At 36.9% G+C, this 17,492-nt stretch overlaps 1 protein-coding gene across 2 annotated transcripts in view; it reads right to left on the bottom strand.

The window, feature by feature from the left end:
• The window catches only part of RABEP1 (rabaptin, RAB GTPase binding effector protein 1), a 1,652,179-nt gene that overhangs the window by 902,551 nt on the left and 732,136 nt on the right, over positions 1–17,492 (bottom strand). For both annotated transcript variants that reach the window (XM_044082911.1, XM_044082912.1), the window contains exon 5: positions 7,040–7,159. In XM_044082911.1, coding sequence (XP_043938846.1) covers positions 7,040–7,159 — 120 coding nt within the window. The remainder of the gene's footprint in view (positions 1–7,039; positions 7,160–17,492) is intronic.

Genomic DNA, 17,492 nt, shown 5'->3' with positions numbered 1-17,492 from the left:
ACAGCTGAGAGGTATGCATACCTCTTAATCTCTTAGAGCAAAAAATATGGACAAAGCCTAAAATAAATGTGGATGCAATGGCCACAAAATAGGGGCAGTTTAAGTATTGCTAGAACACTTATTAAAAAAAATATTGTGTTGTAAACTCTTCACTGCCCATTAAAAGCACAACACGTGGCAAATTTTATAGGCACAATAAGACATTGTGAGCTGTACACTGACTAGATATTGATACACTTATGGAGCTGAAATTAACACAACACATGCCTTCATGGTTTGCATTGCTGTTTAGTGACTTCAGTCCTCCCTGATTTGCCAGAAAACCACAAATTATGAGAAAGACAAAAAATATAATGCTAAATCTGGACACTTGAGAGGGACCTCATATTTTTGGTCCATTTTCCATAGTTATGGTTTTCTGGAAAATTACTGGTAAATCTTTCAAGACTGAAGTTAGAAGTAATGACAGATTTGAGTTTGACTTCATACCCTTCAGAAAATTCAGCACCAATGCAAAATCAATCAGCTTTATATCAACTTTGTTTGTAAGAGCAATATTTAAAAAGTGTCCCTATTTTAGGGCCTTTATCCCACTTATTTAGGGTATGACACACACACACACACACACACACACACACACACACACACACACACACACACACACACTAGTTTAAGTTTATATGCACACACACACTAGTTTAAGTTATATGCACACACACACTAGTTTAAGTTATATGCACACACACACTAGTTTAAGTTATATGCACACACACACACACACACACACACTAGTTTAAGTTAAATGCACACACACACTAGTTTAAGTTATATGCACGCACACACTAGTTTAAGTTACATGCACGCACACACACTAGTTTGTTATATGCGCACACACACTAGTTTGTTATATGCACACACACACTAGTTTGTTATATGCACACACACACACACACACACACACACACACACACACACACACACACGTTTAAGTTATATGCACACACACTAGTTTAAGTTATATGCACACACGCACACCCACACACACTAGTTTAAGTTATATACACACACACACACACACACACACACATTAGTTTGTTATATGCACACACACAGACACACAGACACACACACACACACACACACACACACACACACACACACACACACACACACTAGTTTAAGTTATATGCACACATACTAGTTTAAGGTCAGAAGTCCAGAGCAGTGTTTGATAACTGTATGTTTCTTTATGTTAATGTAACTGGTTGTCTTAGCTATCTTCTGCAGTGACTGTAGCAGCAATAAGGAAGTATATATCAAATTGGTCACTGTCTCATTAGAATAACCAGCTTTGCATTCAATGTACAGAGTTTATTAGCCCTGCATTACTGAAGACCAAAGGTTGTTTAGAATGCTCCCAGACACTGAAGACTGAAAGTTCAGTCCTTCTGAGGGAAACATGAACCCTACAGAACCTCAACAGCTTTCTAACAGTATAGAACCAGGAATGGCTGAAGACAGACCTCCCCCTTCATACTGGAGCCTATACCCACCATACGGGGAAAAGAATGATACTCCTGAGCAGATTTATCCATGTCAGCCTTCTTTCTACCCTACAGGTAGTTCTTACCCTGGCAACAATATGGTTTATTGCCAGGGACCAGTTCTACCATGAGATAAGAAAAGATGAAATAGGAATAAAGTGGTGTGGTGTGAGAGAACAGCAGGGTTCATGTGACCTCATTTTGTTTGGGTTAAGAGCTGTTCCCTGAGCTATTGACAGTACAAACTTAAATGTGCATTTTGAGCGGCAAAGTGAATTATAAACAAGTACATGACAAAATGAAAATAAAGACAAGACAGTTTGAATAGTTGTGTATCCCCTTTACCCAAATAATGTGTATTATTTTCTTACTATAAAACAGAAATATTTGATAATGATTAATTTATCACTGGTGTTATATAGAAAATTAATATTCCAATGCATACTTGTAGATGCCTGGAAACACTGTTCAAATTAATTGATGTTTGCCGTTATTGCCACAGATGTGATAAATGGTGCAAATATCCCTTTGGAGTTAACATTTCACTGTTTACAAATATAAATGAGGCAATTTGTCATTTTTTCCGTAGGAGCCGGAAACATGTTCTTAAGCAAGTGCTTCCATTGATGCAGTTTCAGAAGTGTTCACACCCTGTCTGTTTGTTAGGGAAGAATCCAAAGCCTTCTTCTTTTGGCAAGCAAAGTGCTTCAAAAATGAATTCTTTAGTTTCACAAGATCGCTACGACTCGTATTACACACACATCACAGCAGCACATGCATATGACTCTCTCATAAAGCTACACACACCTACTCTCTTGCACAGCAACAAAGACTTTCTTCCAAAAGAACGAACAGCTAGATTAAATTCCATACATACATACATACATGCATACACACACACCTACTTTCACACAGTAACACATACATTTCATATCTAACACAAACAAAACAGCGAGTTTAAATTCCATACACATACCCACGCACATTCTCTCTCATACAGAAATGAACAGTTTAAATTACACATAGAAACATACACTTACCATCTTTAATTTTATAATCCAAATGAAAACACGCAGAGACATAACTCTTCTCTTGAACGGCTGGCCTGACTTAAACTCCGCGCGGAACTGCAGAATGCATTTTGATGACGTTGGCGTTGTGACGCATACACATTTCTCCTTAAGGAAGACTCACACAACAAACTACAGATTTTTTTTTTTTTAAAAGCCTTCTGGCTAACCTGCAGCTTTAAGTGGGAGGTTGCTTGCCGCGCCCCCCCTCCCCCACCCTCCGCCCTCTGGTTCAAGCGCCAAGAAGAGCGCAAACTTTAGAATTAAAATAAATACATACAATGCGCCCTTTGCAAGGCTGGCCTGTATGGCGCCCTAGGCGGTCGCCTAGTTCGCCTATGCCTAAGGCCGGCCGTGCTAACAGCCTCTCAGCATAAGAAAAGCTTAGTTTCATGGTACCCATTTAATGGATGCTGTCATCACAGCTATACCATTGTTAGATATGAAACTCTACATCATTCTCTTCACTTGTAACCGCATGGGAACTATCCTTCTGTCAATGTAGCCCTAAATCTCCATAAAACTGGTCGAACAAGAAGCTAGTGAACAGATGGCTACTATCACTTTTTACAGTATGAGGGATTCTAAATGTAAAAAAAAAGTCTTAGTTCAACTTCAGAACCACCACCTTTGCAGCTGTACAACTTACCACTGAAAATCAAAAATACTCATCAATTAAAAAAAAACGGATAATCTGTTACAGTTCATAGATTATCGAAAATCAGTACTTACCTCCTAACTGGACTATTTTTTTAAAGACTTTGATATATGCATGAAAACCAGCTACATTTGTGAATATACAATGTGGTTTAATATACTGTCAATAAAGATTTGGTTAATTGATTTTCTCCTGAAATGAAATTTTGTGCTGATCTTTAGGCTATAAAGACTTTCTGCCTTTGCAAAGTAGCTGGCATTATCTGTTAACTGCCTTTAAACAATTACAATTTGCTAGTACTGTGATGTTATTGTTGCAGTTTTCATATTTCACAAATGGTAAAACTTATCATTTACTTCTGTTTAGGACAGTTATCTGAAATGCAAAACTAACTTTTCTGCAATACCCTGCTGCCCAATTTCATTCTCTCCTACTATCAACAATCCAGTAACTTAAAATTGTCAGCACTTTGCAGTAATCATCTGCTACTTTAGGGCATATTCCACCTCCTTCTTTGCATAATTATGAATGTCTGGAAAGATAATCTGCAACTCTTTCTCCCTCCCTCCCTCTGTCTACACACACTGCCTCTCTCTCTCATGCTCTTCTTTTTATCAAACTAACACTACTTAAAATTTGGCTAACAGTCCTCTAATATACTTCCCATCTAATAACCCACTTTTACAATCCATGCCTCCTCTGTATCACATCTAATTAATTAACATCACAACTACACACTAAAAATGAACTGACATTTTTAACCACTGACTATAGCAGAAAAATCTTAACATGTAGTGTGCTAATATACTAAGGCCATATTGTATAGTATGTATTATATGTTCATATGTTGTGTTTTCCTCCTGCGGTAGTGGTGCTGCGGTAGCGTTGTCGCCTCACAGCAAGACGTTGTCCCGTTTGATTCTCAGCTAGAGCGTCTTCTGTGTGGAGGCATGCGTGAATGAGCATGCCTTCATTGAAGGTTGTGCGTCAGGGCTGGTAACTCGGCACGTAAAAATCCACTACCAAACATTAGCGGGCCGGAGTTCCGCTGTGGCGACCCCTAACCGGGATAAGCCGAAAGACACAACAACAACAATGTTGTGTTTTCCTCTAGAAATTCTATAATACTGTCTTGTCAGTCTGTAACAATTTCTCTTGCGTATTGCATCTGTAACAGTGTCTCTTGTATATTGCTATATTCACTGTTATTTGCTTGTAAATTAAGGTATATAACTTGGAGCTTGTAACAATCTTTCTTGTATATTGTTGTATTCACTGTTTTTTTTTTTTGCTTGTTGTAACTTGGAACTTTTCTCCCCGGGCCTCTGCTGAAAACAGGTTCTCTTTTACCCAGACAGACCATCCCAGTGATTAAATAAATAAATAAACATCAAACTGTATGGTGACAACTTTACTGCCCATGTTTCTAAAAAAAAAAAAAAAAAAAAAAAAACAAACATGGCTTTTATTTACTTGGTATTATTAAAAATGCTTTCCATTGGCTTTCAATCAGGCAGTAATGTAAAAGATTGATAAAGATAAATGTGAAAAAATGCTTGTAAGGCCAAGCAAACAGAAAGTGTCAGTTTTTTGCCCCTTTTTTTAGGTGGGGTCTCTCTCATGTGTTCATTAAAGATGCTCTTGTTTCAGTTATGATGTAATCTCTTTTTTATCTACTGTAGGCCCAACGCCTACTGGATCAGCATCGATGTCTAAAATAGTCTCAGATTTTGAGTCAAAGTGATTAACTGCACTATTAAAGCTCAGTCTTGTTTAATTTTCAAGTGCGGAATGCTTTGTATTCATCTACTCAAACAAAACAATATTTTTCGGTAGTTCTCTCACCGGTAATATTACTGTGCTGTCCCTAATGAAGTGTGAAGGATAGTTTGCTATTTCTAACAAACTTTTTACTTTGCATTTATAGGAAAGCAAAACATTATGTGGTACCTTAACTTAGTTTAGGTCAGGGTGAGCCCTTCTCCTACAAAAAACTGAAAGTGTAAAACTCCTTTAGCAAATTTGAATTTGTCCTTGTTTAATGTTAAGCCAGCAAATCATAATTTTTCTGAGACTCATTTTAGTGTTTTTCATGCTTTTCTTTTGTTATGCCATATATCAGGATATTATCCCTAATGTTATTGTGTGTACCATATTCCTGAAAATTTCAATAATGAGACTTTACAAAAGCCAGTGTCTTGTGTCTTCTTAGCCTTACATATGTGAGGAATGCTGTTATGCGTTCACTTTTGGATTTAACTCAAGTTGGAGGTATCCAGACTTCAAACTTCATCTACTAAATACTTTTGCACCATTTAGCTCTACTCTCTGTACTGTCTCAATTGCTTGCCACAAGTTTATGTATATAAAAACATATCCTTCCTGTTTTGGTTTTGTGTTACTATTGTCAATGATATACATTTATTCCAAGATTAGTAATTATGGTTTGATATTCTAAAATAAATGATAAAGTGTCCTGCAACATGGTTGGTTTTATAAAATGATGTAAATGCAAACTTTATTGGAAAGTTTTTTCTTGTGCCTACATCTTTTTAAGTACTGGCAGTCTTTCAGTCAGTTATTTACTCACAAACTACTTTGTATGTCTACTTTTCATTATACGAGTGATATCCAGAGACTTCACTGTACTGAGCCAATCAAGTTCAGTTTCAAGGGAAGTACATTCATGAAATGATTTGCCTATTAACCTCACTACTGTGGAAACAATCAGGAAATAGTTTACACCACTAACCCGCAGCACATCAGATCAAATTGTTTGTCTCTCCAATTACAGCACATGCACTTCCAAAGCCTACACCAAGCTGGCCTATTTTTTAACTCATCACAGAGTAACAGCAGGATGAAAATGATGTAACTGAGGCTTTTTATACTGGACTGTCAATTGCCAACCATTCATTACTCTGGTTGTGCTTGACTTTTATGAGAATAAGTACTGATTTCTGTAAGCTGCATTGCTTTTCAGTTTTCCACTATTCTGTATATAGACACAAATGGATATTGCTACAAATACAGATAAATATATATTTTTTTAAACCTTGACTCACTGGACTCAATTGACTTGAATGTTATACAGCTCTGAGCAAGTGGTAACTGCATAATGAATCTCAGTTCAAAATAAGTACAATTCATTTTGCAAGCTGTTGCCTAAACTCATTAAGGTTTTTTGCCAACATAGCGCTACATGATCGTAAAACATATTGCTGTCCTTTCAAACCTGTCTAACAGCAATGGGTAAGACTACTAAAGGCTTATAGGCTGCTCCAAACTACTTCACTGTAATTCCTATCAACATGGCAGGTTTATACCAGCGTATTTTGGAAAAGCTTATAGAAATGCCTTCAAAATCTGATCCAAGATCTGTACTTATCTGCTGGTGTTACATTAATTCAGGCACTTAGGAGATGGGCCATAATGCAGCTTTTAAATCGGATTTCAGCATGTCAATTTCCCAGAACAAGGACGTCAGGCCTTCACTCAGGTTAAACCTCGGGTAATCTAAAAAGCCACATTAACAAAGTAGCCAGCAAATAAAATTCACTAATGATTATTGAAGTAATGCATGGAATAACATTTTCTATCTGCATATTTCTCTTCATGCCACTCGATCAACATCAGTAAAATTTTCAGAGATGTTAGTTAAAAAACTGATATTCTACAACAGCAATACTTCTTTTCCCAACTGAAAGTCAGCACTCTTTCACATGTTTAAATTAAACAGAAAAAAAACTACTTAAAGATTTCTCTACCTTGGAAGCTTCTAACTCTTTGATTTTCTCTTCTGCCAAAGCTAACTTTTCCTTTAATGCTCCAATTTCCTTCTCCATAGGCATAACGACTGAACGCAATTTCTCTGCATCTTCCTGAGCCTAAAGTAAAAAAATATTTACAATTTTGTGACACTACAATGTAGATAGCAACATCAAAATTTGCCTTACCACTCATATATGACTTTTTTTTACTTTAATCTTCTATTGTCACATTTTCCATTGCAGTCAAATGATGACACACTGAAATGATTCCGATACTTTTACGTCTGTTTCTATGTAATCAACACTATCAAAATATACAAAGAAAGTGCAATTTGCAGTATTTATTTCAGAAGAATCTGTTTTTATATTTTTATAAGCAAAGAAAATCAAAGCTCGCAATACTTATCAAACTTAAAAAAATGCAGTGACACAAAGTAAATGTTAAACAGACTTCTGAGTCCTTTTTGTGGCTATGCAGAGGCACCCAACTTCAAGTAAGGAGTTTCTTTAGATACTGCACATTTCTAAATTTGACAAAGTTCTATATCTATCGGTCTACATACCCACACACATACCCCCCCACACACACACAAATGTGTGGGAATATAACACTTGTATACATGTGTATATACAGACAACCATTTGAATTGCAGAGACTCACAATACAGAGTCCCAGAATGTGGAGTGGGATCGACTGAAAATCCAGAGTTACATACACTAAGTTTGAGACGGTTATTTCTCAGAATATTCCCTTTTCTCCAAAGTGTCAATCTTGGAAATGGTATACATTAATTTTAACTTTAATATATATGTTTGGGGATGTGGAGAGCTGGCCCACCACATGGCTGGATGCAGGGGGCTTGCCCAATACAAAAAATAAGTTTAAAAGAAAAAAGTGAGGTTCGATATTCACTCTTTCCCTGCATTTTTGGTCTTTTTTTTGGCATTTCAAGACTTGGCATTGTGAGCACCAACATTTCAATAGGGAGCCATAAATAACTCAATATATACATTTTATATATATATATATATATATATATATATATATATATATATATATATGTGTGTGTGTGTGTGTGTATGCGTGTGTGTGTATGTATATGGCTCTACTTCAGAAGACTGAAAAACCAAAAGACTGAACCCCCAAAGACTGAAAATTCAAAATACTGAATGATGGAATTTGCCCCTTCTCCACTGTTGTGCGAGCTAGCAGGGGGCTTGCCCTCCTCCATTAAAATGTGTTCAGTATTTTGAATTTTCGGTCTTTTGGGATTCAGTCTTTTGGTTTTTCAGTCTTCTGAAGTACACCCAAAGTCAATGTTTCTAAAATCAACTACAAAAGGTCTGGAAAAAATGTTGACATGTCACTAAACACGCACAGTGGAATAATCTTAGGGCCTGCAAATAAAAAACACTAATGTTCTACCAGGACATGAACAGTGATGTATGTAGCCTCTTCTCAAATAAGCAGGTGAAACAAGAAAATGTACACATTTAAAATTATAGTCCTAAACAAAAGGGACAGTTTATCATATCAAGTTCATAAGTGCACCCCTCTTTCTTGATTTACCTGGCAGGGAAAAATATCCAGGTTCCTTCAGTCATAACCCACAGGGTCTCTTATTTCTTACAGGATTTCACCAAGAATTATTATTCCAGGCTCAAGATCACCCTTCAAGAGATGACAATTTCTCTAATCTGGAAGGGTTAAAGCCCTAAATCATTTATTTCCTCAATGGTAGCTGGCTTCATTAACAAAATCCTGCAGGAACCTTCTCTGCCTACTACATCATATATCTGACTGTCTTAAACTAACAGTTTTAGTTACAGAACTTTCTTTACAGAAATTGTTTATTTTCACACTTACCCATACTATTTATAACAAAGTACAGTTAAGTAAACTTATCGTAACAGTAGATTTCCTAACAGATCACTGCTAAAGTAGCCTAAGCTATTTGTGTTACACCCCTGCCAAAGACATGACCACTGGGCAGCTGTCAAAGCTTTGGTGCGATTTCCACATCCCCAAACTGCCAACTGCTCAAGCAGTGTCACAGAAAAAGGCAGCATGGGCACCAAAAGTTTCAAAGCTTTTTTGTCCCAAAATGGGAGGCTATAGCCCAGAAAGGAAAAATGTAACCAAACAAAAAATGTTTAACTATATACACAATGATATATACATCCATACCCTGGCAATATAGCCAACAAGTAAGACAGGGGGATGGGAGGGAGGGGACAGCTATTGCAACACTGATTTATCAGAACATCTACTGTTATAACTTTACTTACACAGCTGTACTATGTTCAACATTCAGATCATTGCTGCAGTAGCCTACGCTATCTGGGTAGATTACCATAGCTTAGAAACATATAGGGAGTAAAGAGGAATTTAGGAATCTGGGAGACCCTGGAGAATGGACTAGCAACGTCTGTTCTGTACCTGGAAAATTAATCCAGTTTGCAATACTGTGTGAACATATGCTCAGAGCACCAAGTTGTTGCCTCTAGAATACTTCGAGTTTACCCCTTTTCCAAAAAGCAACAGATGAAGCAAAAACTCTTGTACAATGGGCCTTAACCCCACCTGGAAGTGGGTTACAATAATGAACAGAGCAGCAAGAAAGAGCATGACACAACCATCTTGAAACTGTCTGCTTTGACACTGGTTGTTCTTTTCTTACCTTCATAAGAGACAATGAGCTGACTGGCTTTCCTGCAGGGTTTAGGCCTGCTCATGCAGCATCTGAGCTACCTGTGACATCCAGTGTGTGTGTAATATTATTTCTCCTTTGTTTTTAGGGATCTAGAAAGAATACAGAGGAGATTAACAGTCTGGCTTAAGGTAAACTCTGAAACTACTTTAGGCGTAAATAAAGGCTTAGTTCCCAGAGACCCCGTACTTACGAAACATGAGGTAGGGTTGGCTCACCATGGGCATTTGTAGCTCAAATACTCTTCTTGAAAAAGTCAGCGCAATGTGTTACACAGTTTTCTATGTTAACAACCTTAAATCAGCTAGAAGAGTTGGTTCAAATGAAAGAGGTGTCAATCAAGCAGAACATTAAGATCCCAAGGAAGTGCCACCTGTTTCCTAGCTGGAAGGATATGCTAAACCCCTTACAAAAGCTGCATGAAGAAAGGTAGAAAAGGGATAAGGGCTGACCAACACAAATGGCCAATACATGAATCTTGATAGAAGAAAAAGAAAGGTCAGAGGATAGTAACTCACCCAAATAATCTACAGCCAGAGGCAACTGGGCCTTGACAGGATCCTGGCTTTTAGAATGGCACCAACAAGAAAATCTTTTCCAATTCCACATACATGATTTTCCAGTAGAAGTTTTTTTCACCTCTTTTAACACTTGCTGCACACCATCAGGAAAATAAAAAGGTGCCTAAAAGGTATAAAATAAACAAAGGTATAAAATCTCTATCATCCAGGGAGTCAGATGAAGTGTTTTCAAGATGGGGTTTATCAAACAACCACTGTTTTGTGTGAATAAATGCAGTCTATGGGGAAAGCTTGTGGTAACTGCCCTTGGCCAATTTCAAAAGAAGGGAGTAACACTGTTGCCTGGGCCAAAAGAGTCACCACCCCTACATTTGGAGAGTTCTTCTGGATCTTTAAAAGAACCTTGGTGTCAGCAGGAAGGGCTACAGGAGCACTCCTGTCCATGGGAATGAAGGCTTCATTCTTACTGGTCTGTTTGCAAGGAACTCTGGAGCAGAATTTCTTTAACAATTTTGACAGGAGGCAAATAGAACTACTTGACGTGTTCCCAAGAGTTGGATCAGCTCCTTGAAGACCCCCTGGGTGCATTTTCCATTCACAAGGGTCTGTTCTGCACCTGCTTAGCTTCTCTGCTACAACATTCTGTTCTACTGGAATGTATGAATCCTGAAGAGTCAGACTGAGCTGAGTTGCTACCTCCCAAGTAACCATAGCAAGTCTGCAAAAAGGGCATAAGACATTGTTTATGTATCAATCACTGTGGCATTGTCTCTGACAAATTGTAGCAGTCCTGGAGACTAAACATGATTTAAGTTCTTTAAGCTATGATTATTGCCAACAGCTCTTTGACATTTATGTGCTTTTGTCTGTCCACAGAGTTCTTTTACACCTTTTGAAACTACTCCCCAAGCTAAGTATGAAACATCTACTGTGACAGATTAAGAGGGGGGCTGAAGGGAGTAAGAGAGACCAGCCTTGACAGGTAACTGGTCTACCCACCAAAGTAATTCCCTTCTGACAAACACCAGAACTAGAATTTGAAAAGATAAGGAATATTGATGTAGAGTCCAGACTGATCTTACGTACCATTAGATTCTTCTCACATGAAGTCTGGCTAAGGGAGTCATGAGAAAATTGAAGAGACAAACCCTGGAATCCTGAGAAATCCTCTCCCCATAGCCTGAATGTGGCTGGAGAAGTTCAGAAAAATTTCCTTGTATTGTTCTACTTTGTCCAACGGAAGAAAATCTCTTCCTAGGGATTTATAGAAGACACTGCAGAAAAACTAGTGAGCGGGAAGGGATCAGGGATGATTTCTGCAAGTTCAGTTAAAACTACAGGCTGGGCAGGAGTTTTATGACATGTCAATCAATCCTGACAATCAGAAAAAGTGTCTGCAAATATAAGACAATCATCCAAATACAGAAAGACGTGACTGCCTTGAATCATACACTAAGCAACCACTGGAGTCAGGAATTTTGTAAATACCTCAAGACAGCAGACAGCTCAAAGGGTAAGACTAAGAACTGACAATGTGAGCCGACACAGAAAATTAAAAACACATGAATTCCTTGCAAATTGGAATGTGGTGATAAACACGTTTTTAGGTCCAATGTTACCATACAGTGTCAGAGGATGTCAGTGGTAACAGGGTTTGAAGGGATAACATTTTGAAATTTGGAATCTTTTTTTTTAAACATCTTTATTAAACTGTTACTTAAAGATATAGACAAACAATTAACAGAAAAGAAAACAAACTACATTGATATATAATGCATATAAAAAGAAGCACATTACTTATCTTTTCATTCTTTCATTCATTGTGACTACTGTCAGTCTAACATTAGATAAATTGCTCAATTCCTGCATTTCCTTAAACTTCACTCTTCCTCCTCTTGAACATTATTCTGCATGTATTATTCCACAGTTTCCATTTATTTCTATGCAATTTTCTCCTTTCGTTTTCTAAACATCCCTCTTTCAGTCTTTTTATCCTCTTTTAAAATATTCAATACTTCAAATACAGTTGCAGCCAACATAATTCAACTTATAAAATTCAGATCCTGTGCCCCAGTACAAAAAAATAATTTCCTTAGTTACAGCCACTTGCTCACTCAATATTTCTGATGGAAAACGTAGTAGGGATTTTTTTAAAAATCGGCTATCTCATTACATTCCCAAAATATGTGTTCCTAGTTATCTTTTTCTTCCACATCACACCTACAACATTTGCTATCTACCCAAGGAAAAATTCTTTGAAGTCTACTTAGGGTATGCAAATACCTAATACAAACACTTTCAAGCAAAGATCCTAAACTTTCTGGACTTTGTTGTATATTTGGAAGCCATACTGTTTTTTTCAGCATCTATTCCCAATCCTTTCTACCGTCCTCTTATTTATTCTTACACTTGCCATGCAATATTTTATATACCCTACTAATTATCCCTTTTCTAACAGCAGTTTCAGTTCTAGATTGAACTAAAAACTCCACCAGATCAGGTGTTTCGCTGAAGATTCCCCTATCTCCATCTCTTTGTCTGTATTCAGATATCAATCCCTGGTAGGGAAGGCAGTCTCTAGCCTACACTACAGTCCAAATGTCTTCTTAGTCTCATCCCACTCTATTACCTTTCTCTCATTCTAGTTATTTGTTCCCAATACCTTGGTTCTTTGTCAGTTTTCCAGTAAATTTCAACCCCCTCTCACCTATTTTCGGTACTACTACTTACAGTCATATCTATTGGAAAAAAATATTTTTCCATTCTCCTTTTGACGCACTTCTTAGAATACCTTCTGCTACTTTATGAATAGAACATTCTGTATGGTTGTTGTTATTCTCCTTAAGAATCCACACCCAAAAATCCCACTCGGTATTTCTTGGACATCCCCCCTGCTTCCTCATCCCTTTCCATTTAACTACAGCCTTTGGGCTTGTGTCGTGCAGATAAGCTTTAGTTGTGTAGCTCTAAAATATCCCTTCAAATCAGGTAATCCTAAATCCCCTTGTTCTATTGGAAGGATTAATTTATTCCAAGTAACTCTTGGTCTTTTCTACTCACAGATAAATCCTGTCAACTCCTTATCAATTATTGTCTACATCTACTCCTCTGTTTGATAAAGATATGCTTGACCCACACATAAAACTAATGAGACTAAAACATTTTCACTATCTATATCCATAAATAAGAGCTTCCAGTTTTTTCAGTTTTTCTATTACCCTTTGTTTAATCATTTCCCACATATCTTTAGCTGCCATAAAAGAGGTCTTTTTAATCCATACCCCTAAAAACTTTAACATATTTCATGTCCTCACCAGTATCGGTATTGCTGAACCAATTTATGCATAAGTACATAATTTATGGATATCAGGTTTGTTTTATCTTTATTAATTTTAGATCCCAAAAGGACTTGAAACTGTTTCCAAATGTTCTACAACGCTATGTTCCTTTCTGGATTCATCAGTACAAAATAATATAATATGCAAATACAGCCAACTTTTCTTGATTACCATGCCAATTATACCCTTGCATTTCTGGGTCCCTTGTTTTCTTTGACAATGACTCTAAATATAAAAACAAATAAATGGGAAAGAGGACACCCCTTTTCCTTTGTCTCTTACAGTCTCCTGAATATTCATCCTGAAATTCTTTCTTCGTCAAATCTACATGCTTATTTCTTTCAAAAATGTCTCCTGGAGCACTGCTACTATCACTCTGCATTTTTTTTAATACAATTCAATACTCTTTCTTTTTTATCCATATATGTAAGGCCATTTGTGTTCCAAGACAATATGGACAGCATAGATTATAACAAAAAGCTATTATTGTTCCCACCTATTATACATATTTTTAATGTGTGTTTCCAGCTTTTGTATACCATGCACACACTAATGTTTGGTAGGCTGAGTTTTTACACAGTTGTTTCTTCTAATCTCCATTTGAACCCATATCACATTTTCAAGGCTTTTGTTTTAATGAAAACCCTCAAACATAAAACTAAATACATTTTCAGAACACTCCCACCCCCTATTAACAAGCACAGAAAACTATGTACATAATAATTTTAACCCACCAGAGAGGAACAACCCCCAAACTGACAGCTGCACCTGCATTGCTAATCTAAAATTAGAGACTGTGTTCCCATCTACACTGATTGCGTTTTTTTTCTCATCTCTACTCCCCTTTCAGATTTGAAAAACAGCTTGCAAGCTTTCAGAAATGTCTAGCCCTTAGAAAAAGTGCAATGGCTATCTTTAAATAAAACTAAACTGTACACTGTTCTGTTAAATGCATTAAAGCATTAAGGCTGCTAGGTAGGCTGTTATCTCTTATTCACTTTCAATACTTCAAACTTTTCATTGAACTGCTTTCTATTGTACCTTTAAATTCCCCTCAGCAAAGAATGCTCAGAATGCCAAGATTAATTGTTTGCACATGCAGACATCTCCTCTCCAAGGGAAAATTACTCAACAATGAATCTTTGTAAATTGCACTCAGAACAGAATGTAAGAATGTATAACTACATTCAGCTACAGGCTTCTTGACTCCCATTGAACATTTGCTTAAAAACAGCCAGTTTCTTTACAGATGTAATAAACTTAGCACATTTTATGGCTTTTATCATTTTGCCGTACTTTTCAAGCTTACTTGCTTACAAAAACACTTGTTTATAGCTTAAGCCAAGGGCATAAATCTAGACAGTCATCCTTGCAAAATTAGAGAAAATATATTAATTCCACATACAATATAATCAGTGTATATTACACCCTACCCTAATAGCCCAAGCTTACAGCAAATTAACAATGAACTTGCTTTGGTCCAGCCCTTTTGTTCTTTTTATACTGCATTAAAGCCTGTATTTCCTACAACTAAAAAGTACTCAATTATTTTAACATCTTGAACACACACAACAGTCACTGAAAAGACTCCCCTGCCACATTTAAAATATCCCTGACTACACATTACACAAAACTGCTTTACTATGTACAGAGTGCAGTTTATATCATGGAATGTTTACACAAATACTAATAAGAACCACATTCTTTTACTTGGTTACTTTTCCTGTTTACTGCCCTTCTAAACAATAATGGCATTGAGTGAGTAGTCTTTTTTAGGCACTTTTGTTCTTACAAAGTCATATTTCACAAATGTGAATGATGCTTTATAGTCTACAATTTTTTTTCACTAACTTCATCGTTGCTGGCCTTCTTCCTGTCTATCTCTATATCCCAGCACCAGACTCTGGCTTTAAGTCCAAAGTACTCTTGATTATTCTAGTCAACTCTTGTGCTTTTTTTTCTCTCTCTCAAGCATTTTACTTTGTAATACTGGAAAGGTTTCACTGGCAAAGTCTCTATTAGCTTTATTGTTAGAAGAATGAGAAGCAGAGTCCCCTCTGTTTGCTGACATATTTTTTGTTCGATAAACTTTACTTCCTCCTTAGCCTGTTCCGCATCCAAAATGTCTTTGATACTCCAGAAAAAAATATTCTGAAGATAACTGACTACAGCAGCTTAAATCTCACACCTGCCTCTTGGCATTCCTTGATTACTGGTAAAAAATGTGTTCACTGTACACTAGGCAGAAGAGAAGCATTTTCCACCCTCTGCTGTCTCCACTTTTTAACACTTTTCTCTTCTGCCACAGTTTTATCAGGATCACCTTTTTCTGCTAGTATGACTACAATTTTATATACAGATCTTGGTTGTTTTCTCATGGCCAGGTTTGTAGCATATACTAGCTATGCTCTTTCAATTAACAAATCCTGGTATGGAATACCAGTCCAGTTGCTTATTTGTGCTTTCATAAAATTAATAGTCTATCCCTTCCAGTTTCTCTGGCACAACAGAAAATTTCTGTCTTCCAACCGTACTATTTTTTGAAACCGCTCTTCTTCAGAGGTCTCACATTTGACTAGCCTTTTCTTCTTTTCAGCCTCTGATATTGGCAGTTCTATCTGTTCATCTAAATAGATGCTTAGCACTTCTATTTTTGAAAGCCTTTTGTTATTTGAGTTGGTAAACTCCTTCGATGTTTCATTTGTTTTAATCCCCTCTGAGTACATCTGATTTAATTTTTACACTACATTACTAGAAGACATGTCTTATATCAAAGCTGAAGCATAAGCTGCTTTTTGTTGAACAGGTGCATGGTTCTTCCCAGGCAGTGTTTTATCTTCATTTTTTTTCAGGTTCTCTAAATTTCTTCTTTCCTGCTATCCAATCAGTGTAATTGCTAATTTACTCAAGCTGGCACTATCACTGGCTCTTAATTCTCTACTTTTTTCACAATTAGTGAGTTGAAATCAAGCTGTTGATCAGTGTGTAGTCATCTTGAAAGTCTTGAAATTTGGAATCTTGCCAAAAGGATTAAGGAGGGAGAAGTCTAGGACTGAGCTCCAGGTTTCCTCTTTCTTTGGCCTCAGAAAACTCCTACAGCAGATACCTATGCCAATCTGAGATGAAGCCACCAGTTATATTACTGCCCGAGCCAACATTTGTTCTAAAATACAATAAAACAGGGATGCCTGATTTGCAGGATGGGAAGCGATCCATTGAAACAAGGGAAGGAATTCTTAATGGCATCTACACCCCAGTGCTGGATAAATCTCAAAACTCATTTGGCCAAGACAATCTGATGCTACTGCAGAAGATGGAGTTCAAGAGTGACAGAGAGATTTAAATTATTAACAGGGTCGGAAGGAGAGAGGGACAAAGAGGCAAATGGTCATTCAAAAATTTTGGATTGTCCTTTGTTCTTAAAGGCTCCCATTTTGTCTTTATGCCTTCTCACCACTGTTTTTTAATTTGGTTACATACAATTTTGCTGAGACTACTTACTCTGCTTCCTGGAAAAGGATCTTAAAAAGTAATTAAAGTTTTTCTGAACTTGTCAAAAGAGGGTTGAAAAATCTGATAACTCCTTGAATCAGTTTCGCCTCTCTCATCAAATTGTTTAAGGACCTCAGTAGAAAATTCAAAATCTCAGCCTTAACATCGTCTCAAAGATTTTGAGAATGCCACTAAGCAAATCTTCTTAAAACTGAACCAGAAGCAGCAGTTCTGAAACAGCAGTAGCAGGATAATAACAGCACTTGAAATATATTTTTTACTTGAGAAATCAGACACAATTATGGAATTTAATGAAGTTTTAACCTCAAAAGTAGATAGGTTAATAGTCAACTTACATATGTTCCCAAAAGAAGCCAGTATTTGTTTA

This window comes from Protopterus annectens, chromosome 9.part0 (assembly GCF_019279795.1).
Source record: "Protopterus annectens isolate FY-2018-M chromosome 9.part0, PAN1.0, whole genome shotgun sequence".
NCBI lineage: Eukaryota > Metazoa > Chordata > Ceratodontiformes > Protopteridae > Protopterus > Protopterus annectens.
The sequence above is the reverse complement of the archived record's forward strand: the minus strand, read 5'-3'. Positions and strand labels throughout refer to the sequence as shown.